This window comes from Myiozetetes cayanensis, unplaced genomic scaffold (assembly GCF_022539395.1).
Source record: "Myiozetetes cayanensis isolate MyiCay16 unplaced genomic scaffold, myiCay2020 scf2-11, whole genome shotgun sequence".
Taxonomy (NCBI): Eukaryota; Metazoa; Chordata; class Aves; order Passeriformes; family Tyrannidae; genus Myiozetetes; species Myiozetetes cayanensis.
In genome coordinates, this window is record NW_026087411.1 from 83,443,842 (window position 1) to 83,469,177 (window position 25,336).

At 36.7% G+C, this 25,336-nt stretch overlaps 1 protein-coding gene across 1 annotated transcript in view; it reads right to left on the reverse strand.

The window, feature by feature from the left end:
• Positions 1–25,336, reverse strand: part of MYO6 (myosin VI) — a 109,598-nt gene that overhangs the window by 54,389 nt on the left and 29,873 nt on the right. The window contains 8 exon segments of the mRNA XM_050314257.1: positions 3,249–3,413; positions 5,132–5,229; positions 7,432–7,487; positions 9,331–9,436; positions 10,472–10,601; positions 12,625–12,698; positions 17,343–17,412; positions 23,351–23,489. Of these exon segments, the coding sequence (XP_050170214.1) occupies positions 3,249–3,413; positions 5,132–5,229; positions 7,432–7,487; positions 9,331–9,436; positions 10,472–10,601; positions 12,625–12,698; positions 17,343–17,412; positions 23,351–23,467 (816 nt within the window). The 5' untranslated portion in view covers positions 23,468–23,489.

Genomic DNA, 25,336 nt, shown 5'->3' on the forward strand with positions numbered 1-25,336 from the left:
CCTATGGTAAAGCAATAAATATTCTTAATGGAAATTAAAGTGCCTGCTGCAATCTTAGTAGAAGTAAAAAAAGAAAAATGTCACGATGTGATAAAGCTGGTGTGACTGTAAACTCTTTATAAAGGAAACATGCAAGTAAGCATCTTCTGTAAGAGAACTCAGGCTGTTCAGTGCTGTACTGCACCAGCCCAATTTTAAAAAGGTTATAATTCTGACTTTGACATTTACAACCCTGGGTGCTCTCATGAGCAGAACTTTTGATTTTAAAAAATCTCCAAGAGTGTGTGGTGAGCATATGCACTTCCAGAAATAAAAATCTATTAACTTGATAAGTTTTAATGGAAAAGTGGCTGCACAATAAAAATACATATTTGAAAATTTGTTCAAGATTTTAGCTTCAAAACATACAAGAGAACAATTCTCAGAATAACTGCACAGTAAAGAAGAGAATTTTGAAAACTAGCTCCATATTATACAAAAATAAGTGGTGTTGGCTGTTTTTAAGTATTGTGTTCATTGGGTGTTTCAAAAGAAAAACTTTCCTTCTAGAGAATGGAAGCAGTTCTTTTCTAATAAGCATCAGATCAAGTTTCCATCACACAACTGAGTACAAATAGATAAACCAGAAGAAGATACCAACTAAATAGTTAAAGAAATAATGTAAACTCTATGAAGGCCCTTAGGAATGCCTTGAGAAAGTAAGGAACCTGTCCTAAAATACTGCCATGGCTTTTACAGAGCAAGATCACCTTGATGCCACAGTACAAATGTCCAATGTGGCAGCAGCAACCTTTTTGGTCACCAGGGTACACCCACCTTCCCCACAGTGAGTGCATCAATTTAGGTCTCACCCATGCAACCCCCACTTCGTACAAAGCTAGTAGGAACTTTGTATATTTGAAGGTTCTAACCCTCTTGGAATTCTGATGAAACTGAGTACAAAAGATATTAGGGAAAGTAATAGATAAGCACAACCCAAGTTTTATTTAGAAATCCAAGTAGGAAGATAGACCAACAAAGTAAACAATCTACACACTAACATATTTCTTTGTTAGCAGTGCTTCTCATCTCATTTAAGATCAAGGAAGTCTAAAAAGATGACAGTCATTTAGCTTATGTCCTTGTAATTCCTCATTGTTGTGTTACAAAACCTTCCAAACCCAAGGGATTTGGTCTGTGTATTTTAGAAATACACAAAATTCTGCTTTCATGACATTCCAAGCCAAGCATAAGGCAAGAAAGGGTGAGAGATGGAGACAAAAGACAGAACATAAGCAAACAACTGATCAGTATTTACCAGGAGGATTTGATTTGCCAATTATTTTTCTTTTCAATGCAAGTCAACAAAGTGCATGGTGATATTTATAGATATTTCAAGTAGATAGTTCAAGTGTGATTGTCAGAAGGAGAAAAAGAAAAAACAAAACCAAACAAAACCCGAATGATTCATTTAAATGTAATTAAATAGCAGGAATGACTGCCTGAAGGCAAGAGTTTTCACCTTCTTAGCAAAATTGATGATGAGAGTGTAAGATCTGAATAGGCTTGGAAGGACCCTGAAAGGGATGGCAGAAGCTTGCTTTGGAAGGAAAAAGAAGGTATAATCAGGGGAATGATGAGAAACAGCTGTATCAGTAAAGCTGATTGTATTGTATTGGATAAGTAGTCAGTAAAGTTCTTTTCTCAAGTTAAAAAAACCCTGCAATAATCGACATGTAACATACTGAGAAATTAAAATATAATATTAAAATAAGGGAAATGCAGTTAGAAGTCACTCAGGCAAACAGAAAACAAAAGCGAGAAAAAACTTTGACAAGAAGGGAAAGAAAGCAAAAGGCAACCACGTTATTTGTCTATCATGCCTGAAAACAAGTGAAATCTGACCACAGAGAAGGGGAGAAAACGAAGAAAAGCTGGAGGAAAAAGTTAAAAGTTAAACTGCAGCAGTAAAAAATAATAATAATAAAGAAGTGAAAAAATGGGAGGAAAAGAATGCAAGAATCTAATGGTAGGCAAGAAAGCCAACCTCTCTGTGGGTTTACTCTTAGAAACATAGCACAGAATCAGAGTTAATCAGGAGAAACCATATAATCTCAGAAAAGGTAAAACCCCTAAAAATAAAGCATGGAGGGAAGAAGAGGAGACAGTAAACACATCAGAAGTCACAAGGACAGGCAGACTGGATTGAATTAAAAGGCCCATACTATCCAACCACAACCTCTGCTCCAGCCAAGGATTTTACTGTTCTTTCCTGAGTTGGGATGACAAAACTGTGTATGTTATTTAGAAATATGGATGTACATTGCTGCATAACTCACTATTTTGTTTTCCCTTCATTTCCTAACTCCTAAAATTTAACTCTACTTTCTCCCTGCCACTGAACATTAACCTAACATTTTTAAAGAAATATGCACAAAGATCCAAGTCATTCCCTGCTGTTTAAGGTCACTTCCATTTAGGTATACTTCAGAGTATTATATGAAGTACTAGTTTTATTTGCTTCTGTTAGCTTCACCATTGCTTGAGTGATTCAACCAGTAACAGGTTGCAGAAAGATTTCAACTGGAATGGACTGGTGAGTCTCATCCTATAACATGGAGTGACCATAAAGGACAAAGTATGATGATGAGGCATAAAACTGGAGTAGTACAAATGTCAGTCTAGAACGTAGAGTATGACAGGAAAAAGCGTGGAACAGTGTAGAAGAGACAAGTGTTGTGAAAGCATACAGACTGTAATAGAGAAACACAACCATCTTTCACTGTGGTCTGATGCCTGGTGGCAAGCGTGATAAAAGAAACATCTAAGAGAGAGAACTGTGGAACAACACGTATGTCTTCCTAAACGCGTGGTTGGGATAGGAAGAAGTAAATGCAGTTTTTAGGACTTTAAATACAGACTACCCACAGAACAGTTAGATCACAATCAAGAAATTCATACGTTATACCTCTAGAAGAGTCCATAACAACATTACTAGCAACTGGGTATGCAACAGTACGTGTTACGGAAAAGCAAAGATTCCTCAATTTTATGACAGAGAAAAAAGCACAGGAATTTTTCCAGTAAGGAAAAATGTCAGGCAGCTTTATTTCAAGATCAAATATATTTGACAGAAAAAAAAAATATATGATTTTTGTAATAGAAATGAGTCTGTCAAAGATAACGCATAGAGATTTTAGTATGATCTATATGAAAAATCCACATATGACAATATTAGAAGCTTTATAAATGCTGATTCTGATACTCACCCTAAAGTTGTCAGGAGAGCTTAGATATAGTTTTTGCCTAATGTCTTCTGGAGCACCAGCACAAAGCCTGTAAAAGATATGATAATTCCTCTCTTCTTTGCCTTGCACACAGATCCTAGATTTCTCCAGAAGGTAGTGTGACACAAATCCACCAACCACCGAGTTCTAGGAAGAAGAAATATTTTTCTGATTATCTGAATATTTTTTGGATTATTTGAGATTCAGTTTTTCAATTTATGTTTGTCTGATCACAGCTTACTCAATGGACACTGCTCCAAAGAATATTAAAATATATCTACACATAATACATACTAAGATTAGAAAACAAACCATTGCCTTTACCGTAACTTCCCCCAGCTCATGTATTGCGTACATACACACTCTTAAAACAAAGATCTGCTTCACTCTAAAAAGCAGGAATCCTTAGCAGAACTCTAGTAGTTGCTGCAAAGAGCATTGCTACAGCAACCCTTACACCTTTTGGATGGCAGTGCTATTACAACCTTCTCTAATTACTTTTCACTGAGACGCTTGTAAAAGAGAAGGAACAGTTAAAACTGCAGAATACATATCTGGACGACATCTTAGGTGAACCAATTATGAGAGTACATTATTTCCCCAAACTTACACTTCTTTTCTGAGATGGAACACACATTTTGAAAGCCATTTGTTATCTGGCCTATGATAAAAGTCCCTGTGCCTCGAGAAATCTTAATAGAAAGGAAATTCCTGAACTTAATGACCATTACAGCAACTAAGAAGGGCTTACCGACTGACAAATTAATATGGTTATTCAGTCATTGACAAGGTCTTGGTTTGTACTCACATTGCTTTGAGAAATCAGACCAAGTAAGGTGACCACAAAGTAAAACAGGGGCTCAAGTAAACAGGCTGATCTTACAGTAGAAAACTAAAATAATTTTTAAGCAATTTTTGAAGATACTGAATGCTGTTTGCTTCAGCTAAAGCAATTAATCTGAAACACCATGTAAGTGTCGACAGATAAGCTGACAGATCATGAATGCATCATTTCAAGTAGAAATTTGGATCCTGTCCACAAGATAATTAACATGAACTGGATCAACAGATAAAGTCCCTCTATCTAGAAAGGAATTTAGTTTATTATCTAAACTATTAGCCAAATATCTTTAGTTTAGTTACAAAACCAAGTGATGAAAACTTAGGAAAAGACTGCAAGCTCAAGACCAGATAAGCTTAAATTCTGCAGGAAAAGAACAAATTCTTTCAGTTCCTCTGTCCTCAATCAGGAAGAGGAGGCATGTATGGATTCTCCAGAGAGATCATCAATAAAAGTCTTCAACTTGGATGTACTGGACAGCCATACAGTCATCCTTAATTATGCAATGTGTGTATACCCAAACAAAACTACACCCAAACAAAGAAAATTTTTCTTAAGTTACACAGTGAGCAGTATTTCTGTCAAAAAACAATTCCTTGACTTCTGACACATACATATTACTATGTGAGGTCCAAACATTTCACAAAAATACATTAAAAAAAAATCAACAATTCACTGAAAGCTAAAATACTTTAATATGTAACTCACACTTATTTGTGTACTAAAGGAATGCATGTGAATTATTCTTTGTATATGCCTTTTTGCAATGATGGGACTAATTTTTAATCTCTCGTGGGTGGAAGTAATTTTCCTGCTGACTTGAACCACTGCTTTCCAATAATGATACAGTACTGTGTGGCTCTGGTTTTCCTTTCAAGGTGACAGAATACAAATCACATCTGTAAAGTAGGACAGCAGCTGTTTGCTGCAAGATTAACAAGTCTATTCAGCCTTCTGCCTGTCTAGCATTTCCATTTTATGAGAAAAAATAATCACTGGTTATTCTGTAACAAACTCCCAGTACCTTTTCATTGAAGTGGATTTCAACAAATTTCCCAAAACGGCTGCTGTTGTTGTTGCGAACAGTCTTTGCATTTCCAAAGGCTTCTAATAGGGGATTTGCTGTTTAAAAAAAAAGTAATTTTTGTGGTGTTAGAATTTGATCAATGAACTACCAAAAAGAAAGAGAAAACAAACACATACCAATTATTCAGTGAATTTACTGGAAACAAGGTTTGAAAATTAAAGGCAAAATATTAGCTATTAGGAATAATCAACTTTGTAGATTGTAATGGATACATTGTGGCAGAACATAAAATTAGATACTTAGATATCACATAACACTGCATAGTATTTTAATCAATACTGTAAGAAATTCAGAGACAAATGCCAAAAATTATTCCGCTATGCTGTTGTACACAAGTAGGTAAACAACTAATACATAAACTATATGAGACAAGACAAAATTTGGCACTTCCCAGTTAGTTATTATTCATAAAATCTAAACTACCCACTTATCCCACAGACAAAAATGCCACTTAAATGTCACGCATGCAATGTCATGCATGTATTAGATTGATTAGGGAATTAAAAAAAGATTAGACGAGAGTGTTGATTTCAAAAACTACTTCAAACTGCCCTTTCAAATTAGGTCAGTTAAGTGATTGAGTGTTTTGGTTTTTTTTACTGGTTGCCGATTTCAAACACGTTAAAGCCCATACAGAAAGAGTGGCACCAAGCAATCTTATGCACATATATATATATAAAGACAAATATCATGCACCGATTAATCTGTTTCAAAATGCTTAGTAGTTATGAAACAAAGGCCTCTGAAAGACTGCATTTTACTAGCTTTGAAGATCAAAGAGAACCAGCTGACTGAATCTCACTAACAATAAGCCATTAAAAATATCTACAGGATATTTTTAAGGCTTCTAGCTCAAAATATGCTTGGAAAACCAAGCAAGCAGAAACTCAGATTTAAAACTCCACTGACAACCATCTACTTATCTGCTCCTACAACAATTAAAGAATGAAGGAATAACATCACTGCTTGGATAAAGTATGGATAATAAGGCATAATTTAATGGGATGTAAGAATTAACTTTTTTGTTTTGACTAGATTTTTTCTGTTTTTAACTGAAAGCTTATGAAAATACAAATCTGACTTCTTAAAAGATTTTGATAACTATTCAGGCATTTTATGTAATATTAACTTTTAAAGAAAAGATTGTGAATAAAAAAAAAATCACAAGGGTCTTCCAGCTAGGTTAAAGGTTCTTTAGTAATACATATGCAATAAGCGTGGTCATTAAAATTGTGCCCAAAACACTTCAGAATTCATGCAGATGCTGATGCTGGTTTAGACTAAAAAACCCAAACTCTTCAAGGAATACCTACAAGTACCAATTAATTTGTGTCAGGCATTATCCAACTCCTGGCCATTTTCTGAGTTCCTTTAGCACACAGTGGATTTCACTAAGGAACTGCTTTAAGCAAACCTATGTCAACAAGAGATTAAAGCCTGCAGTACTTCTCTAGAACAACAAAGAACAGAAAAATTTAAAGCAAAAGAAAAGGTAAACAAATGTTTAAAGAAAAATAGTCGGGAAATTCCAAAGTAAATTTACTATTGCTATAGAAGACTAAAACTGACATATGAAGCATTATTAGGTTTGTTGCTTGTTTTTGAGATGTTTGTATTTTCTCAAAAACTTATTTTTCGTTCAATTAGGAAGTGCATGCAGCATTAAACAGGCTCATCTGGATGATCAATACAGTCTCTTCTGACCTGGTTTGGAAGTCTATTATAAAGACAGATACAATCAAAACACAAATCTGAATTATGTGATTTCTGACAAAAAAAGTTGTAACAGAAAAATGACCCAGAACCATAATTTAAAAGAACTTTTCTACTTTATCTGCTTTATCTACTTTATCTACTTTGAGAACTTTACGGTGACTAGGAGGAACTGCACTTTCCTTGTAATAACAGATAGTCATGAAAACGTAATTTTGTCCTTGCAGATTTTATGCAGTTTAAAATCCAACTGTGGGTACAGACGTTGTAAAGTTCAATTCAGACACACACTCATTTTCTGGATCAAGGATTGTATGATACGATAATAAACAAAAATAAAGTGAAACACAAATAAAAAAATATTTTTTCAGAATCTAGGATGAAGGTCAACTACCCATAAATTATGCCCCTAGGAAGTCTGATAGTGCTTATATCATAGCTTTTATTCAGTTGCTGTTGACTCACTCTTCTGAAAAAAATGTAAGTGTTGGAACTTTCAATTAAATGAAAGAAAAATTCAATACCTTCTACAATTCTGTCATCAATATCCTGGCCACTACCATAGGATTCTGTTAAATACCTGTAAAGCAAGATAAAAATATTGGTATCATTTATCTCATGTCAGATTACCTCAATTAAACAGGGTTAAGGATGGCTGTGCACCATACGTACTAACCATTTACTACAGGGAAAACATAATGAGTAAGTTCCAAATACCTATACATTTTAAAATAAATGCAGTTTAACTTTTCTTTTTTGTTAAAACAACAATATTCTTGCACACTTCAGATTTTTTTCAATACTCCAAGGCCCCTTAGAAATTTCTTTTAGACATGTATATGGAAATTACAGTTTTACACAAATATAATCAAACTATTACTGTACTATCTGTATTTATTAATAAATCTTAGTAAACACATAAGATTTCATGTCTATTTCCCAAATTTAAGATTGTTTCCACGCATAAAGTTTCTGTGTTCATAACTATCAGTGTTAATAAAAACCCCACATGGAGATGGTGAAGATAGGAAACTGAAGGTGCATAATTAAGGCAAGATTCAATTTAGCAATTGAAGAAATAATTTTAAATAAATTCCCAAGGTATTTGCTCTAAAGTTCCAGCCTTTTTTTTTTCTCCCTGTGCTCAGGGCATGCTTTCTGGAAATTCACAAGTAAATCTGGGACAAGCTAAAAACAGGTACTGAAAATAGGACCTTCCAAAAATAATTTAGAAACACTAACTGAGCTGTATTAGTACATTTTACATTCTGATCATGCAAGGGTATAATCTTGCAATTCTTAAAACTCAATTATGTTTTGTACATGGGCTCTATGGGGGCAGGTGGTGGGGAGAACCAACAGCAACGTTGCTTGTTGTGTAATCAGAACTTCCCTTGCTGAGAAGCAGAGGAACAACCTCCTTTAAGAGCATTCCTCGGGAGATATTCTCCCAGTGCCGGCTGTCTTTTATTCACTCTCAGCAGGACCAAAGTCAGGATGTCCCCTGTAAGAATCGTTACCAGCACCTTGCAGTAATTCTTACAGCTATCTGTGAAAGAATGCACAGGGGCAGAGAAGGGCAGTATGACGGGCAGGCAGACAGTTGTGACAATTCTTCCTAGGATGTGGAAGATAACAACTCTATAAATACTAGAAAACACATGATGTCAGGAAAAACAGAATTGAAGATTTATAGGGGAAACAGGGACAAGATGGGGTGAGGGAGTGTATTCACACTGCCCACACTGTGCTGCCCTGCATAATCGGGACACTTATAATATAGGTGTATTTAAGGAGCTCTCCAGTTACAGTGTTCCAGAGGGATAAAAAGCAGTTAGAGTATAATGCAAACAAGTGGAAGCAAGGCTGATATACATCAGCAATACGGCTTCCATACAGTTTAAAATGCTTGACTTAGTATTGCTCATATACGAACATCAGCAAATAAATAAATCCCATTGTTCAGTCTTATTCAGTAAAGTAGCTGAAGTATATTGAAGTTAAAAACCCTGGATACACAAGCAAACCAAAAAAAAGCCTAAGACAGGAAAACAGAGAAATGCACATTTATGGCAAAACCAACAGTGTCTTGCAAGATACAGTTAAAATGTCTAGTTATGTTTTTTTATCTTCCACAAGACCAGATGTGCAATACTAAAATGCCTGCATCATAAACCATAATAACTACGTGATGTCCCTTCAACTGAGTTAAGGTTTCTATGAGTATGTACGTATTACCACGTATTATTATGTCAGCACTTCAGTTTAATTCAATTAATTTCTTGTAATAAAGTGCATGTAGAAGCTAATACATATCTTCCTGAATTGTGTCTTAAACCTAATGATCACCACTAGCTCCGTATGTCAACCAAATGCATCCACACAAGAGATTCAGATAATAACTTTGGTCCAAACGCACAAACCTCAGAACAAATTTAGTGTTTTCTGTCTTGCCAGCTCCTGATTCTCCAGAGACTATGATGGACTGACTCATCTTGAGCACTTTCATGTCACGGAATGCTTTATCAGCTTAAAAAGAAGAACACATTAAACGTGACACATACTAATATTCGGCAGAATTGCAAGGATAAAGTTGAGCTACAATGCTACAATCAAAATGTAACATTTTTAGGAATAAAAAGTAGATCTTTACAATTAAATGCACTACAATTCATTACAGTCTGTTTCTGTTTAATTTACATTATAATTGTTCATCTTCCAACACTGACATGTAAGAACTCAAAGGCTTGAAAACAAAGGCCTACTCAACTATATCCAGGACAAAACAAAACAAAACAAAACCAAGCACCTATAACTACTACATCTCTTGAATTAAATGTATTTACAAAATAGTAACCAATGTGGCTTTAGTACTTTTTTCAAAGGGAAACTTTTGGTTTCAGTACTTTGCAACAAGCAACATCTGAGACAAGGAAACCTGGAAAAACATCAATTTCTTGCTATGCAATAGGTACTAAATCCCCAGCTATTTATACTTTTGATTACAAAACAAAATGCAAAAAAAATGAGAAGGCTTTCAACAAGTCAAATCTTGATTATAGTTTCCAATTAATTTTTTTATTTTAAAAAGTGACTGAAATCGAATTTATCCTATAAATAACATTTCAGTATTTTTTCCATCTGTAACAGAAGCATATAAAAAGAAACAGTGTATGTGCTCTGAAAACAAAAAAGGCAAAGAAAATCACTACACTGAAAGACAATGCCAATCATTATTAAACCATTTTTCACTTCCAAAATCTGAATTTCTTTATTTCTTTTTTAGATTTTTTTTTTTTCTAAATGGTTGCAAATTAGATTTAAACTGCTTAGACTTGAAACACTGGAGGTGCAGAATAATCATACAAGGGTTGTCATGGTTGCTTATTTCCAAGTTCTTCAAACTGCATATTGAAGATGAGGAGACTTGCAATTTTAGCAATTAGTGGTTTTATTTTATAATACATCAAAATTAATTAATCGCTGTTAGAGGTGGAAATTTATAGGTGACTGTGACATACTCAGTGTTTGTTTTTAAAAGACAAATACAGGTTCAGTACATACCAATGGCAAAAACATGTGGTGGCAATGTTCCAAGCGATCTACCCTGGTACTTCTTAATAGTATCTGAAGAATAAAACTTCGGTATATCAAAGTATGGATTCACTGCAATAAGAATGTTGGCTACATAGGTCTGTGAAGAAAACAATTAACATCAAACTATTAGCCAGTATCCAAGCAAGTGGTTAACATCACTTTTAACAACAACTATTACTATTGAAGGCTACAGCCTAAGTATAACAACTGCATTTACAATTCTCTCCAGCTAATGCAGATACAAGACAGGACATATTTTTAGAGTTCCTTTTATTATCTTCTTGTGACTTCTATTAAATTCTCTTGGGAAAATTTTCTAACCACCGAGCTGTGGAGTATGTCTTAAATCTGACCTTTCTTCCAATCTCCTTTTAAATTATTTCCTATTGTCTGCGTTACTGGACCAAGGATAGGACTCCAAAAACCTCCTCCTCAAAAGTGAATAAACTAAGCTTGTGGACAGCGTAGTGCACTGTCCTCCAGCGAGGAGGATCACTTTAAAATATCTAATGGAAGCAACTCAGCAGGAAGGACTGAAAGGATCCTGCCTGGGAATGCACTCAAGCCTGGCAATAAAAGCATTCAGCTGAGAGAAAATCAGCTATAGCTGCTTCCACAGAGAGAAATACGGAATGCAAATGCTCTCTCACAGAGAAGGAATTTGAGAAGAATCCAAATGAAGGCTACTTTTTACCTTTCCACAGGATAAGGAAGACTGAAGAAAAGTTTTTTCTGAAAAAAACTTTCATAGCTTTGTTATAGTGGCCAGATGGCAGGGAAGAAGAGAGGTTAGAATCAAAGAAAAAAGCAAAAGATATGCAGTGAAAGATCTAAAGAAAATGAGATAAACCTTCAGCCTGAATAATTTATTTGCTTTGTTGTTACTGAAATGTCACTAGACAACTGAAATTTGGACACTATTGTGATATGTTGATAGAGGGTTGAATCACCGTTTCTTAGATGTTTCTATTTTTAGCACTTATTTCACTGCAGGAAAACTTTTCTTCAAGAGCTGCAAGTACTAATATTAATTTTCCTTTTAATAACAAGAGAAATGCTGTTAACCAGGATTAAACAAAAGGCAGAAAAGTGTTTACAAGGCAGTTAAAATATATACTGGAAAAACAAAAAGTCAACTTTTTTTTTTTTTTTATCCCCTCCAGAAAATATACCCACTCTGGACAACATATTAGTAGTACTTGTTTACAATGAAGGCTTTATGAACTGAAATACTATCCTACCTCATAATCAGTTCAGATTCACAATTTTACCTCCTTGGAGGTTTATTGTTTGCTTCGGTTTTTTAAAGGATTATTTTCCCAGAACAGCATTCAAATGGCCTTTTTTATTTATTTATTTTAAAACTAGGGCTTGATCTTGGGCCATAAAAAATTTATAGCTATGTAAATCAACTGCAACAGAAGAAAACAGCTATACTTTCTTTTTGTATTTATATAAAAGGGTTTAACTAAATTAATTTTACAGCAGTATGCTAAAAGTTAATTATTTTAACACAGACACTTAAAAATATATGTAGGACTGTTTTGTATTATTCCCAGCCAGCTTTCTATTAGAAGAAAAAAAAAAATAAGAAAGAAGGAAAACTCGTATCTTCTGTTTCACAGCTGTCAATGTCCGGGCAGATGGCAAGGACAAAATGTAATTTAGTCAGAATTCATTAAGTACAATTAGGCAATTTGATAGCAATATAAAAGATTAAGATGGACATCTGAGCTAGGAGGTGTCAAAGACAGCACCTGTTTGCTTCGTTCAAAAATAATGAAGAAAGAAAACTATCTTTGTTAACAGTCAAGTAAGGTACCTGCAGGAACAGAGCTTTGTTACACAAAGCAGTGCTGTGGTTGCACATGAACAGTCATGTGGAGAAGAATGTATTGCTCTGCCTGGTAAAAATTAGCTACCATTATTGTGATTAATGTGATTCTGATCTCAAACGAAGTATCATGGAAGAAATAAAAAGGTGCAAAAAAAGGCCTACAACCTCAACCTTTCCATGTTAGCAGTTCTGTTATAGGAAAAAAACCCAGGATTGTAAACACTTGTTGAATGTTTGAAAGGACGTCTATATTAGACTGGTTCTCGTGACACAAAATACTTACGTAAATTCTGTCCTTACTGTACCGAACTTTGATATTGTGAAGGAGAGTGGCCTCATTTAAATACATCAGGGAACCTGCAAGTACAAGACAATCACATACCATTAAGAGCTCCAGAGTACCTTCATGTACAGACAAAAACTTAAATTTTAGGATTAAGGAGAATTTTACTTGCCCTCTCTTTGGTTACAGTTTAATCCTGTCATTTCCTTACATGTCTTGAGGCAAAACTGCTGACTCAATATATACTTTAAAAACCACAGACCTACTCTTTACCATATAGAAAGCTGCAGAACAAAGAGTCAGACTGCAGGAGCCTCAACACAGGCTCTGCTCAGTGCAAGCTCCTTTTACCAGCCTGTCAGTTGAACACTGTGCGTCTCACTCCATGCAGGCCCCCAAATACAGAAACTGGTGCCTACCAAAATCCCCAGCAATGACTGTTTCCTTCCTTCCAGCTCCCTTCTCCAGTCTCAGCCACAGTGTCCCCCAGGGTAATGTCACCCAGCTGACCTTTAGAATAACAGCCGGCTCTGGGGATTGATGGATATAAACATCTAATTGGGAAACACTGGCTGGAGGCAGCAGCAGCCATCATCGCAGCACCAGGCACCAATCCCACCTTCCCTGCTTCAGTCCTGAATTTTGTTAGTACTAGGCCTCCTCAGAGAAACTGTTAGGGGAAAAAAAATGCTAACACACCAAACTCCAGCTTTATTTTTCTCATTTGTTCTCTAACAGGAAACACCTGAACTAACTGCTAAAATATTACAAGGTGGTGGCTCTAGGCAGCAAATGGGCATCCACAGAAAGCCTCACACCACACAGGTGTACATTCCAGCAAAGCTGGTCCTTGTTTTCAGCTATAAAGCACTTGAAAGTGTCAGCTGCCTTAATTATAGAGGTAATTTTCAGTTCCCATTGTAACACTGTTAAAAACATTATCCCTAAACCATCTGAGGTCACTACTCATTACACAGCCTCCATTTTCAAATATGTACAACTCTTTTTATCTTGCTGCATAAAATTCACATACACAACACCGTTTTGTCTAGTTACAACTGATTGGCTTCCATACTGATAAACTTTAGAGTATTAGCACCATTTTAAAAGCTGTATACATCTGAATACTGTGGGTAGAGTAAGCACTGTCCTGTAATGTCTTTTCCTTTTAAAGAAAGACTGGAGGTGCCACTTAGTGCCATAGTCTAGTTGACATGGTGGTGTTAGGTCATAGCTTGGACTCAGTCTGATTGGATTGATTCCAACCTGATTGATTCTGTGACTCTGTAATAGTAACTTCTACCCTGTACATCACACAACGGTTACATGCACACCTCTCAAGTATAATGACCAACCAAGTTGTCTGAAGTTGAACTGATGCCCTTCCTCAAGGGCTTCAGCAGAAAAAAAAAGAGTATTCCAACTTATTTACACAAACGTGTAAGAAGGGCTGCCAGTTCATTGACCTAAAGTCAACTGTTCAGCCATCTCCACAGGGATGCCTGAAGTAAAGTCAAGTTCACCAGCCATCTGCAGCCTCTCTTTGGCTTGCTTAGCTCCACAGAGTAACAGCCCTTCCTGTTCTTACATGACCAAATACAGCTTTGCTTCAAATGCCTGGAATCATTCACGATTCTCAAAGGACCTTGCAGCTTCTGAATTGGTCAGAAGAAACCATCTTCCTCCACGAAATCCCTTTCACTCCTATTCCTGTGCTGGCAGAGGCACACAAAGCACCCTTTAGCTTTACACTAAGCAAACTCTCCCTCTGGATTACAACAGCTTTGAAATCATACCTGTGCATAATTGCTTCATGAAGCAGGAGAGTTGTCCCCCTTTTGCCATGGCAGACACACATTCCCACACAACCCCACAGTCTCTGGTAGGTGCAGCAACCAAGTGCCGACACCCAGCACTGCACAGCAGGACTAGTTCTGCCCTCCCCAGGCACACTCAGTTCACATGGCTGAGAAAATGGCTCTGGGACCACAAACCACAGGTCTGCCTTCACCTCTTTTAATGAGATCATCCAAGAGAAAGAGACATTAGAAGGAAATGGGCCAGAAACAGAAACTCCTGTTTGCTCTAATGAAAGTTCAAGTCTCCTCTCCCCCTGTATTGCCTGGGAAGGAAAAGGGTTTTAAAAAATTAGCAAACTTCAAACTTAAGCCATTCAGATTCTCAGTACTGAGATGTGAAACAACTGTCTATTGACTCCCTTGACCGTATCTTCCTAATAACCTCTCAGGGTTTGCAGTTTATATTAAAGGAAACAGTCATCAGTTAATCATCAACTTTTTATTAGCATGCTTATTTGGACAGCAAAGGAACCCAGATTTCATTGTGCCCCCAGTACTTTCTTTACAAGTCCCTGTTAAAGCAGTTATACCTGCAGACTAGGGGAGCAAATGGGAGCTTGCTCCCTGAGGGAATGTCACCATCTCCACTCAAGACATGCAAACTAAGGCTTATGTCAGCAGCTTTGAAATGCTTCTCTAGAATACATCCTTTAAAAGAGGCATCCATATCCAGAGGCTAAGGAAGTCACCGAGAGAGAGAGAAAGAATTCTGAATATTCACATGGCTCATGTCTAAATACAGCCAGTGTGTATATGTGCATTTAGTTGTCCATATATTTACTTATACACACAAAGTTCACGTAAGTGCAGTGAAGCAAGGAAATATCAATGTCAAATTTACTCAAACTGGCTCTCCTGGTACACAATGAGTCAGGGTTTGTATGGAAAATTATTTTATCAAGTAATTGCAAGGCTCTGCATATATAGAAATGTTTTGGTGGTTTTTAAGAGTCTTATCTGATACTCTGTCCCTTTCATTTTTTTTCACCCCAGAAGTTTAAAAGAAATTAATCTTTTTCTTGGCTATTAAAAGGAATTCCACATATGGTAACATGTATGAGTGGGGCTTGGGGGGACCCAAGGAGGAGTGTGAATCTCAAAAAAAGAAGTAAATGTGTTGATTCTGTACTGTTTGCAATATTTACTAAAAATTCTCATTTGAGGATGGGCTTGATACTAAGAAAGGTGTCTCTTGCAGCTAGTGGAATATGGCACATGGAAGACTAAGCGTGCAAAAAAGCAAAAGGCCAGCAAATTAGTTCCTAGAAGGGAGTTAATCAGTAAAGTATAGCTTGGAATGATAAGCATATTATTAACTAGTCTTTCAGGATTTTTTGTAACAGTATTATGAGCACTCAGTATAGTTTTTTTCTTAAAGATCAATAACACTCAACACAAGTGCTCTCTGACAGAAGGAAAATGAACTTGGGATTCACACATCCTGCAGGTAAACCTCAACTAGTGATAACCAAGTGAAAATGCATTAGAAAAGTCAAAATAATGTTTGATTCAGGCAGGATTACTGGCAAAAAGTATTTTTAAGTTTTATCTTTTACTTGGTAAGCCAAAGAAGACACTTTCTCTGACTAATTTAATTGAACAGTGTTCTGATATAATCTCAAATTATTTCCATAATCTCACTCCAAATTTCGATTCCCTGATTATGACACCGAAGTGCCAGGACATCTCAGTAAAATCACTGTGACAGATGCACAAGTTAAATGCATTTCCCCGATAATCATTATTTGCAGAGAATACCGACACCAACTTTGAAAAATTTCAACTCACATCCTGTTTCCAAAAACCTAAGCAACTGAAATCAAGGCTACCAGCTTGGTTCTAATTATAACAACACTGCGCCACCTCAATCAGATCATAAGACTCAGATCTCATCTTTTTGTTCCTTATGGAGCAGCTGTAACAGCTGTATTTCCTGCCCTGGGATATAAATACTAAACCCTATTCCAAGACAGGAATTGGGGTTACATCACCTAAACAACTTTCAGACTCCTAGCCTCTATTTTAAATGAAGAACAATAGAAGATACTTTTGCTCACTATTTATGAAGTCATCAGGATTTTCACCAAGCAGTAAGTACTGCAGGGAATGTTTAAAAGACTTGCCTTCATCAGATATTCAGGACAGGACAGGCTCTGTGATTTGCAGAGGAGCAGCAGTAAAATATCTGTTTAAAGTTCTCTAAAATCTCGTGATAGTGCTTAGTCAGCTTTCTTGGTATTCTCGCCCTCTCCCCAGATTTGACTAGTTTTCATCCACCTAACTGTAAAATATTTAATGAAATAAAAGCTCTGCACATTAACAGTGAATTTTATTACACAAGTTCACCTCAAAACTCCTTCTCCACCAGGACTCCTTTATCCAATTCAACTATTTCCTTTCCCTGTGGTCCTGATTCCTGTCTCCAGTTTTGGGAAGGTTATTTTACAATTTATTTTCTATTACCTGCACTTCCACAGGAATGCTATTTGAGAAATGTCTTACATGCAGGAAAATGCTGCACAGTGCAGCTGCTGATAAAGCAACTAAGTCTTTTGCCACACTATAAAAAATTGTTACACCCATAATCTGAAAGCAGTATTTCTGAAGTCAAGTGACACTTGTATATGGGAATAATGTGACTACCTGTTCCTCTAAACTGTTCAACTGAAAATTAAAAAGTGCAATAAATTATATTTAAAATAGGCTTACTTTAAGAAGTGTAAAGGACTAGTAAAGGTCATACATAAATTCAAACAAAGACTACAAGGAAGGAACAGGAAGCTTGTAAGGAAACAATATTCTCTTCATTGCAGATTATTTTTTTCAAATAAATAATTTATTTTAAAATTCATAACTTACAGTTATCTTCTACATCCTTTTTGCTATCCTCCTCTGCAGGAAACACTTGATTGATAGCAGCCTGGAAGGTCTGTTAGATGAGAAACATTAACATTGTCAGAAAATAAAATACAAATATAGTTCAAATATATCCCATGCAATGATACAAGTCAGTGCACTGCAATTGTGCATGATTTAAAATTAAGTTGCCAGCTTTATACTTCAGAAACATCAGTGTTACCAAGTTACTAGATGCAGACAGAAGCTGCAGCATTTATACTACTACACTACATTATAAAAATGAAGTCACTGTAATACACCTTTTATTGCAATAATATTTGAACCTCATATCAAAAATCGCATGTAATAATGTGCAATACAAAAAAAAAAGAGACTAAAAAAGTACTGCAAAAGGAACAGCATTGTAAATAACACACCTTCCTCAGTTTTCCGAAGGAAAAAAAAAATCCAAATTATTCATTCAGTCAAAGGACTGTGCTGTCATTGTCATAGTCTGTTTTAAAATATTCCTACTTAAAATATAAGTGTTCAATACATAACATCTTCTGTATCACCAAATACTGTATCTTTGGTTGTTTGCTGGCATTTTTTCTTCAATAAATCAATACTGAAGTAAAACAAGACCTTCCTTCAACCCTTGTATTCCAGTTATACAAAACAGCCATTTATCAAGTGTTCACATCCAACTGGAAAAATTCATAACAAAAGCAACTTTGTTCCTTCTTTCCTCTCCAGAAATCATAATTTATATTGTTGTAAAAAGGAAGGAAAAACATCCCAGCACACATGCATTACAGCATCTGCACAAAAAATACCTATTGTACGAGGGAGATTTTTAGTTATGCTTTTCTGTTTACCGTAGTAATAGCTCGTTTGCAGTAGCTATGAATGAACAAAACCCCCGTTGTGCCAATTAAACATGACAGCATCCATGCCGCTGCAGGCAGAGGCTCCTTTCCCTGTGGAAATGGAGACAAGAAGTCTCGTCTCATACTTGTAAAGGCAACCAATGGGATCTAAGGAATGAATTTAAGAAACAAACAAACATGTTTGCTTGTTTAACGCTGTGCTCAGCAAGGCAGTGCCCTGAGAAACATCTCACAGGGAAGTTTAGGAGAAAGACAGCAACTTGGTTCACATTTGCTTCAGCACAACAGATACTATATGAGAGCTTCTGGGACTTGCACCATCATGAACAGCCAGAAATTCCAACTCCCTTTGAAGTGGGAAGGGTTAAAAATGTTTCAGAGCAGCACTAATTGCTGCCAGTCAGAAAACACTAAATCTACTTCCCTACAAAGTTATCATAAGGTATGCAATTTGCAGCCATAATGAAACACATTTTGTCATCCCCTTATCAGGATCTAATGCAGAAAAACATGCACAAGAAACTTTCCTAAGGGAAATGGAGCTGCTCGATGACATTGGAACATCTGAACATTCATCAGACCCACTTCCTCCAAAATAGCCTTTATCAGAGTCTGGCAGAGCCATGGAAGCCCTGAATGTCTTTACCTACCTCAGAAAGCTGCCAGCTGCTATTCAGAGTTTTAGCAGAGCAGACATTCCGCACACACCCTTTTCTCCCTCTCACAGTATTGCAGTAACAACGTATCATTATTATTTTTTTGTACAAGTCTATCACCAGTGAGGGTGTATCTCATTGGGCAAAAATATATTTGAGCACAACAGTTCCCCTGTGCGTGAAACAGTGGGAAAGTTTAAAAATAACATGACCAACTTCATGAAAATATAGCTTCACTTCTTGTTCCTGTCTGCTGATGTGTAACCCAGTACAAAACAGTGTAACCACTAAAAATGACAGGTTTTTTTCCACAGGAGAGAATGAACACAATAACCAGCTATTCTGTAAGACTCTTCATAAACCTCTAGTTCCATAAATGTTAAAATATCAAAGTCAGCCATGCTAGAACTATCTCAGAAGAGGAAGAGCTTTTTCAATGTCCTCACCATTCAGCCTTCTGATTCAAGACAAATTTAAATGAGAAAAAAAAAAGTTCATGCTGCATTATTGCCTCCATTTTTTCATTCAATGGAAGTTATGAATAATTTCTAAAATATTTCAGAAGTGATAAAACAAAGCAAAATGAAGACTTATCTGAAAGCTGATGTTTTCCTGTTGGACATTTTAGATAGGAACACAAGTCTAGTTTCAAAGTTGTCAACAAAAAAATTCACTGCTGTGTGCCACAGTTGGGATACTGCTTTATGTAAGGTGATTAATTCTTATGTAGGTAAGTATGATACCTTATGCAGAAGTAGTATAGAGCTCCAAGTACTAAAATCTAATATTTTAAATAGGAAAATGAGCAAGGTATTCCAGATCAAAAAAAAGCAAAACAAAACAAAACAAACAAACAAACAAAAAACCACCAAAAAAATAAAAATGGAAATTTTTTACTATCTTGTCCCATTTTTAATGTTTTTAAACATTTATTGTAAGGAAAAAATGCTTCAGGTGCTTGGTGGAAGACTTTTGCATTAAGCATAGCTTAGCACAAGATTGTTCTAAGAAAACTGAGAGGGTATTGATCCTATGAGACAATGAAGTGGTCTCAGGAAGCACAACAGGGTTTAAGGGGTTTTGTAGTGGGTTTTTTTCCCCTCTTCGTAAGGAAGCAGCCCTTGAAATCCAATGGTAATATTAACTATTCTCCCAGAAACTAGATGAGTGAAAAAAGATATCTTTCCATTCAAGTAGGATGTTCTTTCTACCATGTAATCCAATACATGTAACCATGCCCTCCTTTATTCCTTCCAGTCAAAGACAGGAGACCTCTCTACTCGCAGCTGTATTTCACAAACCAACCTAAAGCAGCACAGTGTGCAGGACAGATGAGAACATGTCTCGTTTGCACAACAAAGTTCCAATCACTGCTAAAAAAAACACCCCAAAACAAAACAACAACAACAAAAACCACCTTAGCTCAAAGCACTGAACTTTGGACATTCTGATCCTTACTTTCAAAGTACATTTATTCCTTTATACTTACCCTGAAAAAATACCTTTCTAGTTACTCATAGCATACCAGAGCAGGTGCCCCATAAAGCGCTCTATGACCCTTGAGAACTGGCACAGAACCATAAGGTGCCTCTCAGTTGGTAGCAGGAGGGGTGTCAGCAAGTGCCTGCAGCACCTCATGCCTTCCCAATGACTGCCAGAAACTCATTACTGCTGATGCTCTAGGAAATGCCTGCCCCCGACTCCTCAGTGCCCCATGGAGGAGGGGCATTTCAGGGTGCAAGTCCCTCCAGAGCATCTATTCCTAATCACTTTACTTAGATTTGCTACTTCTGGGAAAAGAGTAAATTCCCCATTAGGCCTTTCAGTGTCATCTGCCTTCTCCCCATTACAGCATCAAGGAACAAAACAAAGATATATGCAGCAATAGGATTTGAGAAAAAACACTCCAAGTGGAAGTGTAAATGCGTATCAGCCTTGCATAGCCAAGTTTTTGGGAAGAGGTTCCCATCATGTAACACATCCATCCTCTGTTCTGGCAACACACTCCTGCAGCTTGCATTGCTGTTCCTCATACAGTGCCGGCTGGGTGACCCAGATCCCAACCTCTCTTCAGACAGGCAGCCTTCCCACAGAGCTGTAAACACTCGGGTATGGGCTGCGGTACCTAAAACTGCTACTGCTGATTTGTAAGTGAATCAGTGTGTTGGCCAACTACCTTCACAGCAACTGGGCTGGGTGACTTGATTTCATAACACAAAGCAATCTACCACCACAGTGGCCTGAGCTCCTCCATCCCCCTGCCACTGCTAGCTGCTCTCCTGAAAACTTTCCACTTCTCCGTTTTTAAGGTGGATCTGTTCTCTGACCTCGTTTGCAGTGTCGTGCACAGCTCAGCAGGCAGAACTGAGAGGGTGCCACTCTGCAGCACCAGAGCTACCTACGGGTGGGGCAGGGAGTGGGGATTTTAAGAGAATGTGAAACTGCTGCCTTGCAGCATTTATTGCAGTTATTAACAACATAAAGTACAATAAAAGGCAATAATCAAAAATATGCATACACATTTCCTTTTCAGCCTGTGACCTCTGGTAAGCTACCAGCGCCTTCAGAGAATACATATGACATGGTAATGACCCAGATTAAAAAATAATAATAAGTTACAGTGCCCAGATATGTTTACAAGATCAGGTTACTCCTCTTCTCCCTGTAATTATCATGAGCAACTCTGGGGCTGCTGGATCACTCCTTACTGAAGAGCACTTCTGAACTATTATTTTAAGAAAACAACGTTGATGATAATGGGTATTAATGCTGACTACTTTAAATGAAGGGTCTAAGTGCACAAGAACAGTTTTCTTAAAAAGACAAAAAAGCAATGAGAAATGTTTCACTATTAAAAAATAATACAGAGAAGGTAATCACAAAAACTTTTTACTCCACCTCTCTTAATATACGGAACTTTGATAATTAAAAATATAGGACCATAATCTCTACAGCATTTAGACTGTGAAGTGTTTGTTCCCTTAGACAAATGAACATTAGGCCCTTAATTGATCTGCTTAATTCAAAACAGCCAACAGCAGAATAACAAACTATCTAGACAAAAGAGATTTTTTTGTTGTGAGCCATGAAACAAAATATTTGTATTTTAGGATATATTAGCATTTGTTGTTGGGTTTTTGGTTGGTTGGGTTTTGTGTTTGTGGGGTTTTTTTTAGTTATATAGGATCCCTAAAAGGAGCATATATTAGAAATAATTAATGACTCAGAAGTACCCTTATTGCCTGTTTCTATTTCAATATACAGGCTTTTGTTCTTTATCACATCAGGACCACTTGGGGATATAACCAGAAATAGCAGTGGGGGTGAAAATTATTTAAGTCAGTTAAATACAACTTAGCCACAGATTTGGAATATTTAATATTCTTCTCTGAATAATTTTGCTTTTCCCCAAACTCAAGAATGCATGCTCCTACTACTACTAAACATATAGACTTTATCTCTCACACTCAAAAATCAGATGTTACACTTGCTTTGTATTCCTAAGTAAAGAAAATCAGCTTCCTCTCCAAGGTGCACAAAGAAGAAAGCTTACAAACATTGCCTCAAAAGGAAGGACTGCTGCATAACCTCCTGACCTGTGATAAGGCATTCTCTACTACTGTTGATGGGAAAAAAGAAGTTGCAAAACACATTTTTGTCTTTTTTTCATACTTGAAGATACAGAAGGGGCAAAATTATTAGAAAGGGCACATAAAACATATTCACAAAGAATGAAATCACAACTTTTAAAACAGTGTCTGATCTTATTCCAGCTAGTAAAACCCAGGATGCTGACAATTTGAATTAGGATAATTGATAGCTACAAGGTGCTTCCTGTAAAAGCTGGCATTTAATTATGACATACTGAAACTGAAAGATGTCATGATAAATAAAGCAGTTGGAACACACTACTTGGGATTAATTAGGTCTTCATTTTAAATGTTACATTTATTTTGACTTTAATTTGATATAGCACTTCTACAGGACCTTTGTTTAACTTCATGTTACTTCTCAAGGTACCTGAGGTAAGAGGATTCATCTTTCAGTCTTCATCAGTCTAATAGCAAGGTGTCTAATCTTAGCCAGAGCCTAGCACATCCCTCTAGGACCATTTCTATGCATGTAAGGGAAAAGAAAGAAGCTAATCTCAACAGTAGGCTCTTAATCAGTCTCTAATTTAGAAAAGTAAAGCATACAGTACTGAATCAAATGGCTACAGAGATTCAAACCTCCTCTCTTTCATGAGCACGTACTCAAGGCACATGCAGATGACTGACAAAGCACGTGCTTCTTGGCAGCGTGAGGGTTCACTGCAATACAAGCTAAAGCTAAGCAAAGATCCTTAGCCAGACTTAGAACAGAAAACTTGATTTTCCATGCCTTCAGGCTGCGTGTAATTGTAGATACTGGCAAAGATTTGGCCTACAGGTAAAATGGTTTATTGTGCATTTTTTCTCTATTCCTTTGTTTGTGAGACACCTACCTTGCCTTTCTGATTCAAAGGCTCAATAGTTAAGTTGTCAGGGCCAATGTCCACAATCATCCCCATCTGAAACCCATCAGTTGGGTGTGGAGCCCAAACGGGCTTCCCGTCTTCCATCGTGGGATTTATCCAGTATTTCCTGTAAGAAAAAAAAATTAAATTAAACATAATCTTTGTATACAAATTCAGTAAGCCATCAGGATTCACTACACAGACTGCAGTTTATTATGTTTATTCCTATTATTCAGCTCCCACAGACTGGAGCCAGCCTTTCTCCAACCCACAACACTTTGCCTAAGGAGGATACCCTCTGACTTGACTATGGAGAAGATTCAAGAACAGATCAGTTTCTCAAGGGGTCCACACACTGCTCCCTGCAGCTCTTTCTCCAGCTTCCCTAACTTGTGAACCAAGGAAAGAGATCAAATTAGAAGGGCAAGACAGATTCAAAACTAACAGTATACTTAGGAATGTGTATATGTACATATATGGACATAAATGTAAAGACACACACATACACACACACACACACACGAGTATATACATATCTACCTGTATGTGCAGGCAGAGGGTCACATGACTAATGGGTAGTTGTCTGTACCTGATTTGGCGTACAAATAATTGAATTTCTGCAAGAGTCACATGTTGAGGCATGTGGGCAGAAATCCAGTCTCTTGGCATTTGAGACAAATGAATGTGTTCACTCTTTTTGTGTGGCTGAGTATATGTTTTTCAAATAACCCACAGATATATTTGGTCTCGATTTGTTATACTATAAGCCTTTGAGAGACTGACCTCCTGATACTGCAACATTACAGCTCTGCCTCTTAAGGAACACCAACCTTACTCTCTATAAAAATATGATGTGAAAATTATTTCAGAAGAATTGTGATGTGCAAGTGAAATGGATACAAAGGCCAAGACATTCAAACCTTATGGTCCTCGAGTTATGCAGCTAAATCAGCTCCCAATTAAAAAGGAGTATTTGATTGCACGCAATGCTCATTGAGCTGACCAGGAAAGTTGCCAAGACTGGCGCACACTGAATGGCTAACAGTGCCATTTTAAATATGCTGAATTGGTCCCTTTTTTTTTTTTTTTTAAACCTACCTTATAGCCCTTACCCTAATAAGGATAGAGTCCCCTCAGCTTGAAGGGCTCAGTTCTCCAGGCTAACTCTCCTCCAAAACTCATTCAGATACTAAACTGACATGCTTTACTGATTCCAAGATTTGTAAAAAGTATCTCATACCACAAAGGTGTAACTTGCATCTCTCTGCACAAATGAAATGAGCCTACCAAGCAGCAAAGAAAACACCAGCAGTAAACTCCAGGAGCCTGTAAGCTAGGCAAAGTGTCCTGCACTTTTCCTGCATCTGAAGGAAAAAGAAGATCCAAAATTTCTCACAACCAATGAAGGCTGCAGACCTCTTTGCCATATGCAGTGGGAAGGAAGAAGAATGACTGGCCCACCGGAAAGCTGTACAACCACGAGCAGAAAAGGACATTCTTGTCCCACAGAGGATCTGTCAGGACATGCTGCACTTGACATGCTTTTTATTGCCTCCAAAGACAGGTTAGAAAAGTTTGAAGAGAAGGAAAAGGCTTGCTGTGATCTCTTTGAGAATGCTGCTGGCCTTAGTATCTTACTTAACAGCCATCTGACTTATTCCTTTGCAAATTTAATGTGAAATAATAGAAGATAAGTAATTCTAAAGAAAAAACTAAGTTTTTAAATGAAGTGGCATTCTAATGAGACTTAGAAAAATAGCTACAAAGTACTTAATTTAGTGCTGATGTCTAGTTTTGTGTTTAAATTTACTCAGTTAATCAGTTCTTTTCCCCTGAATTCAGTTCAGGATGCAAAAAAACCTCATGAAGATTTTAACAAATATTTCTCGTGTATCCTACTCACACAATTCACACTATTTAAAACATTAGAATTATTACAGGAAAACTTATGGGTTACTTTTCTCCCACAAACAG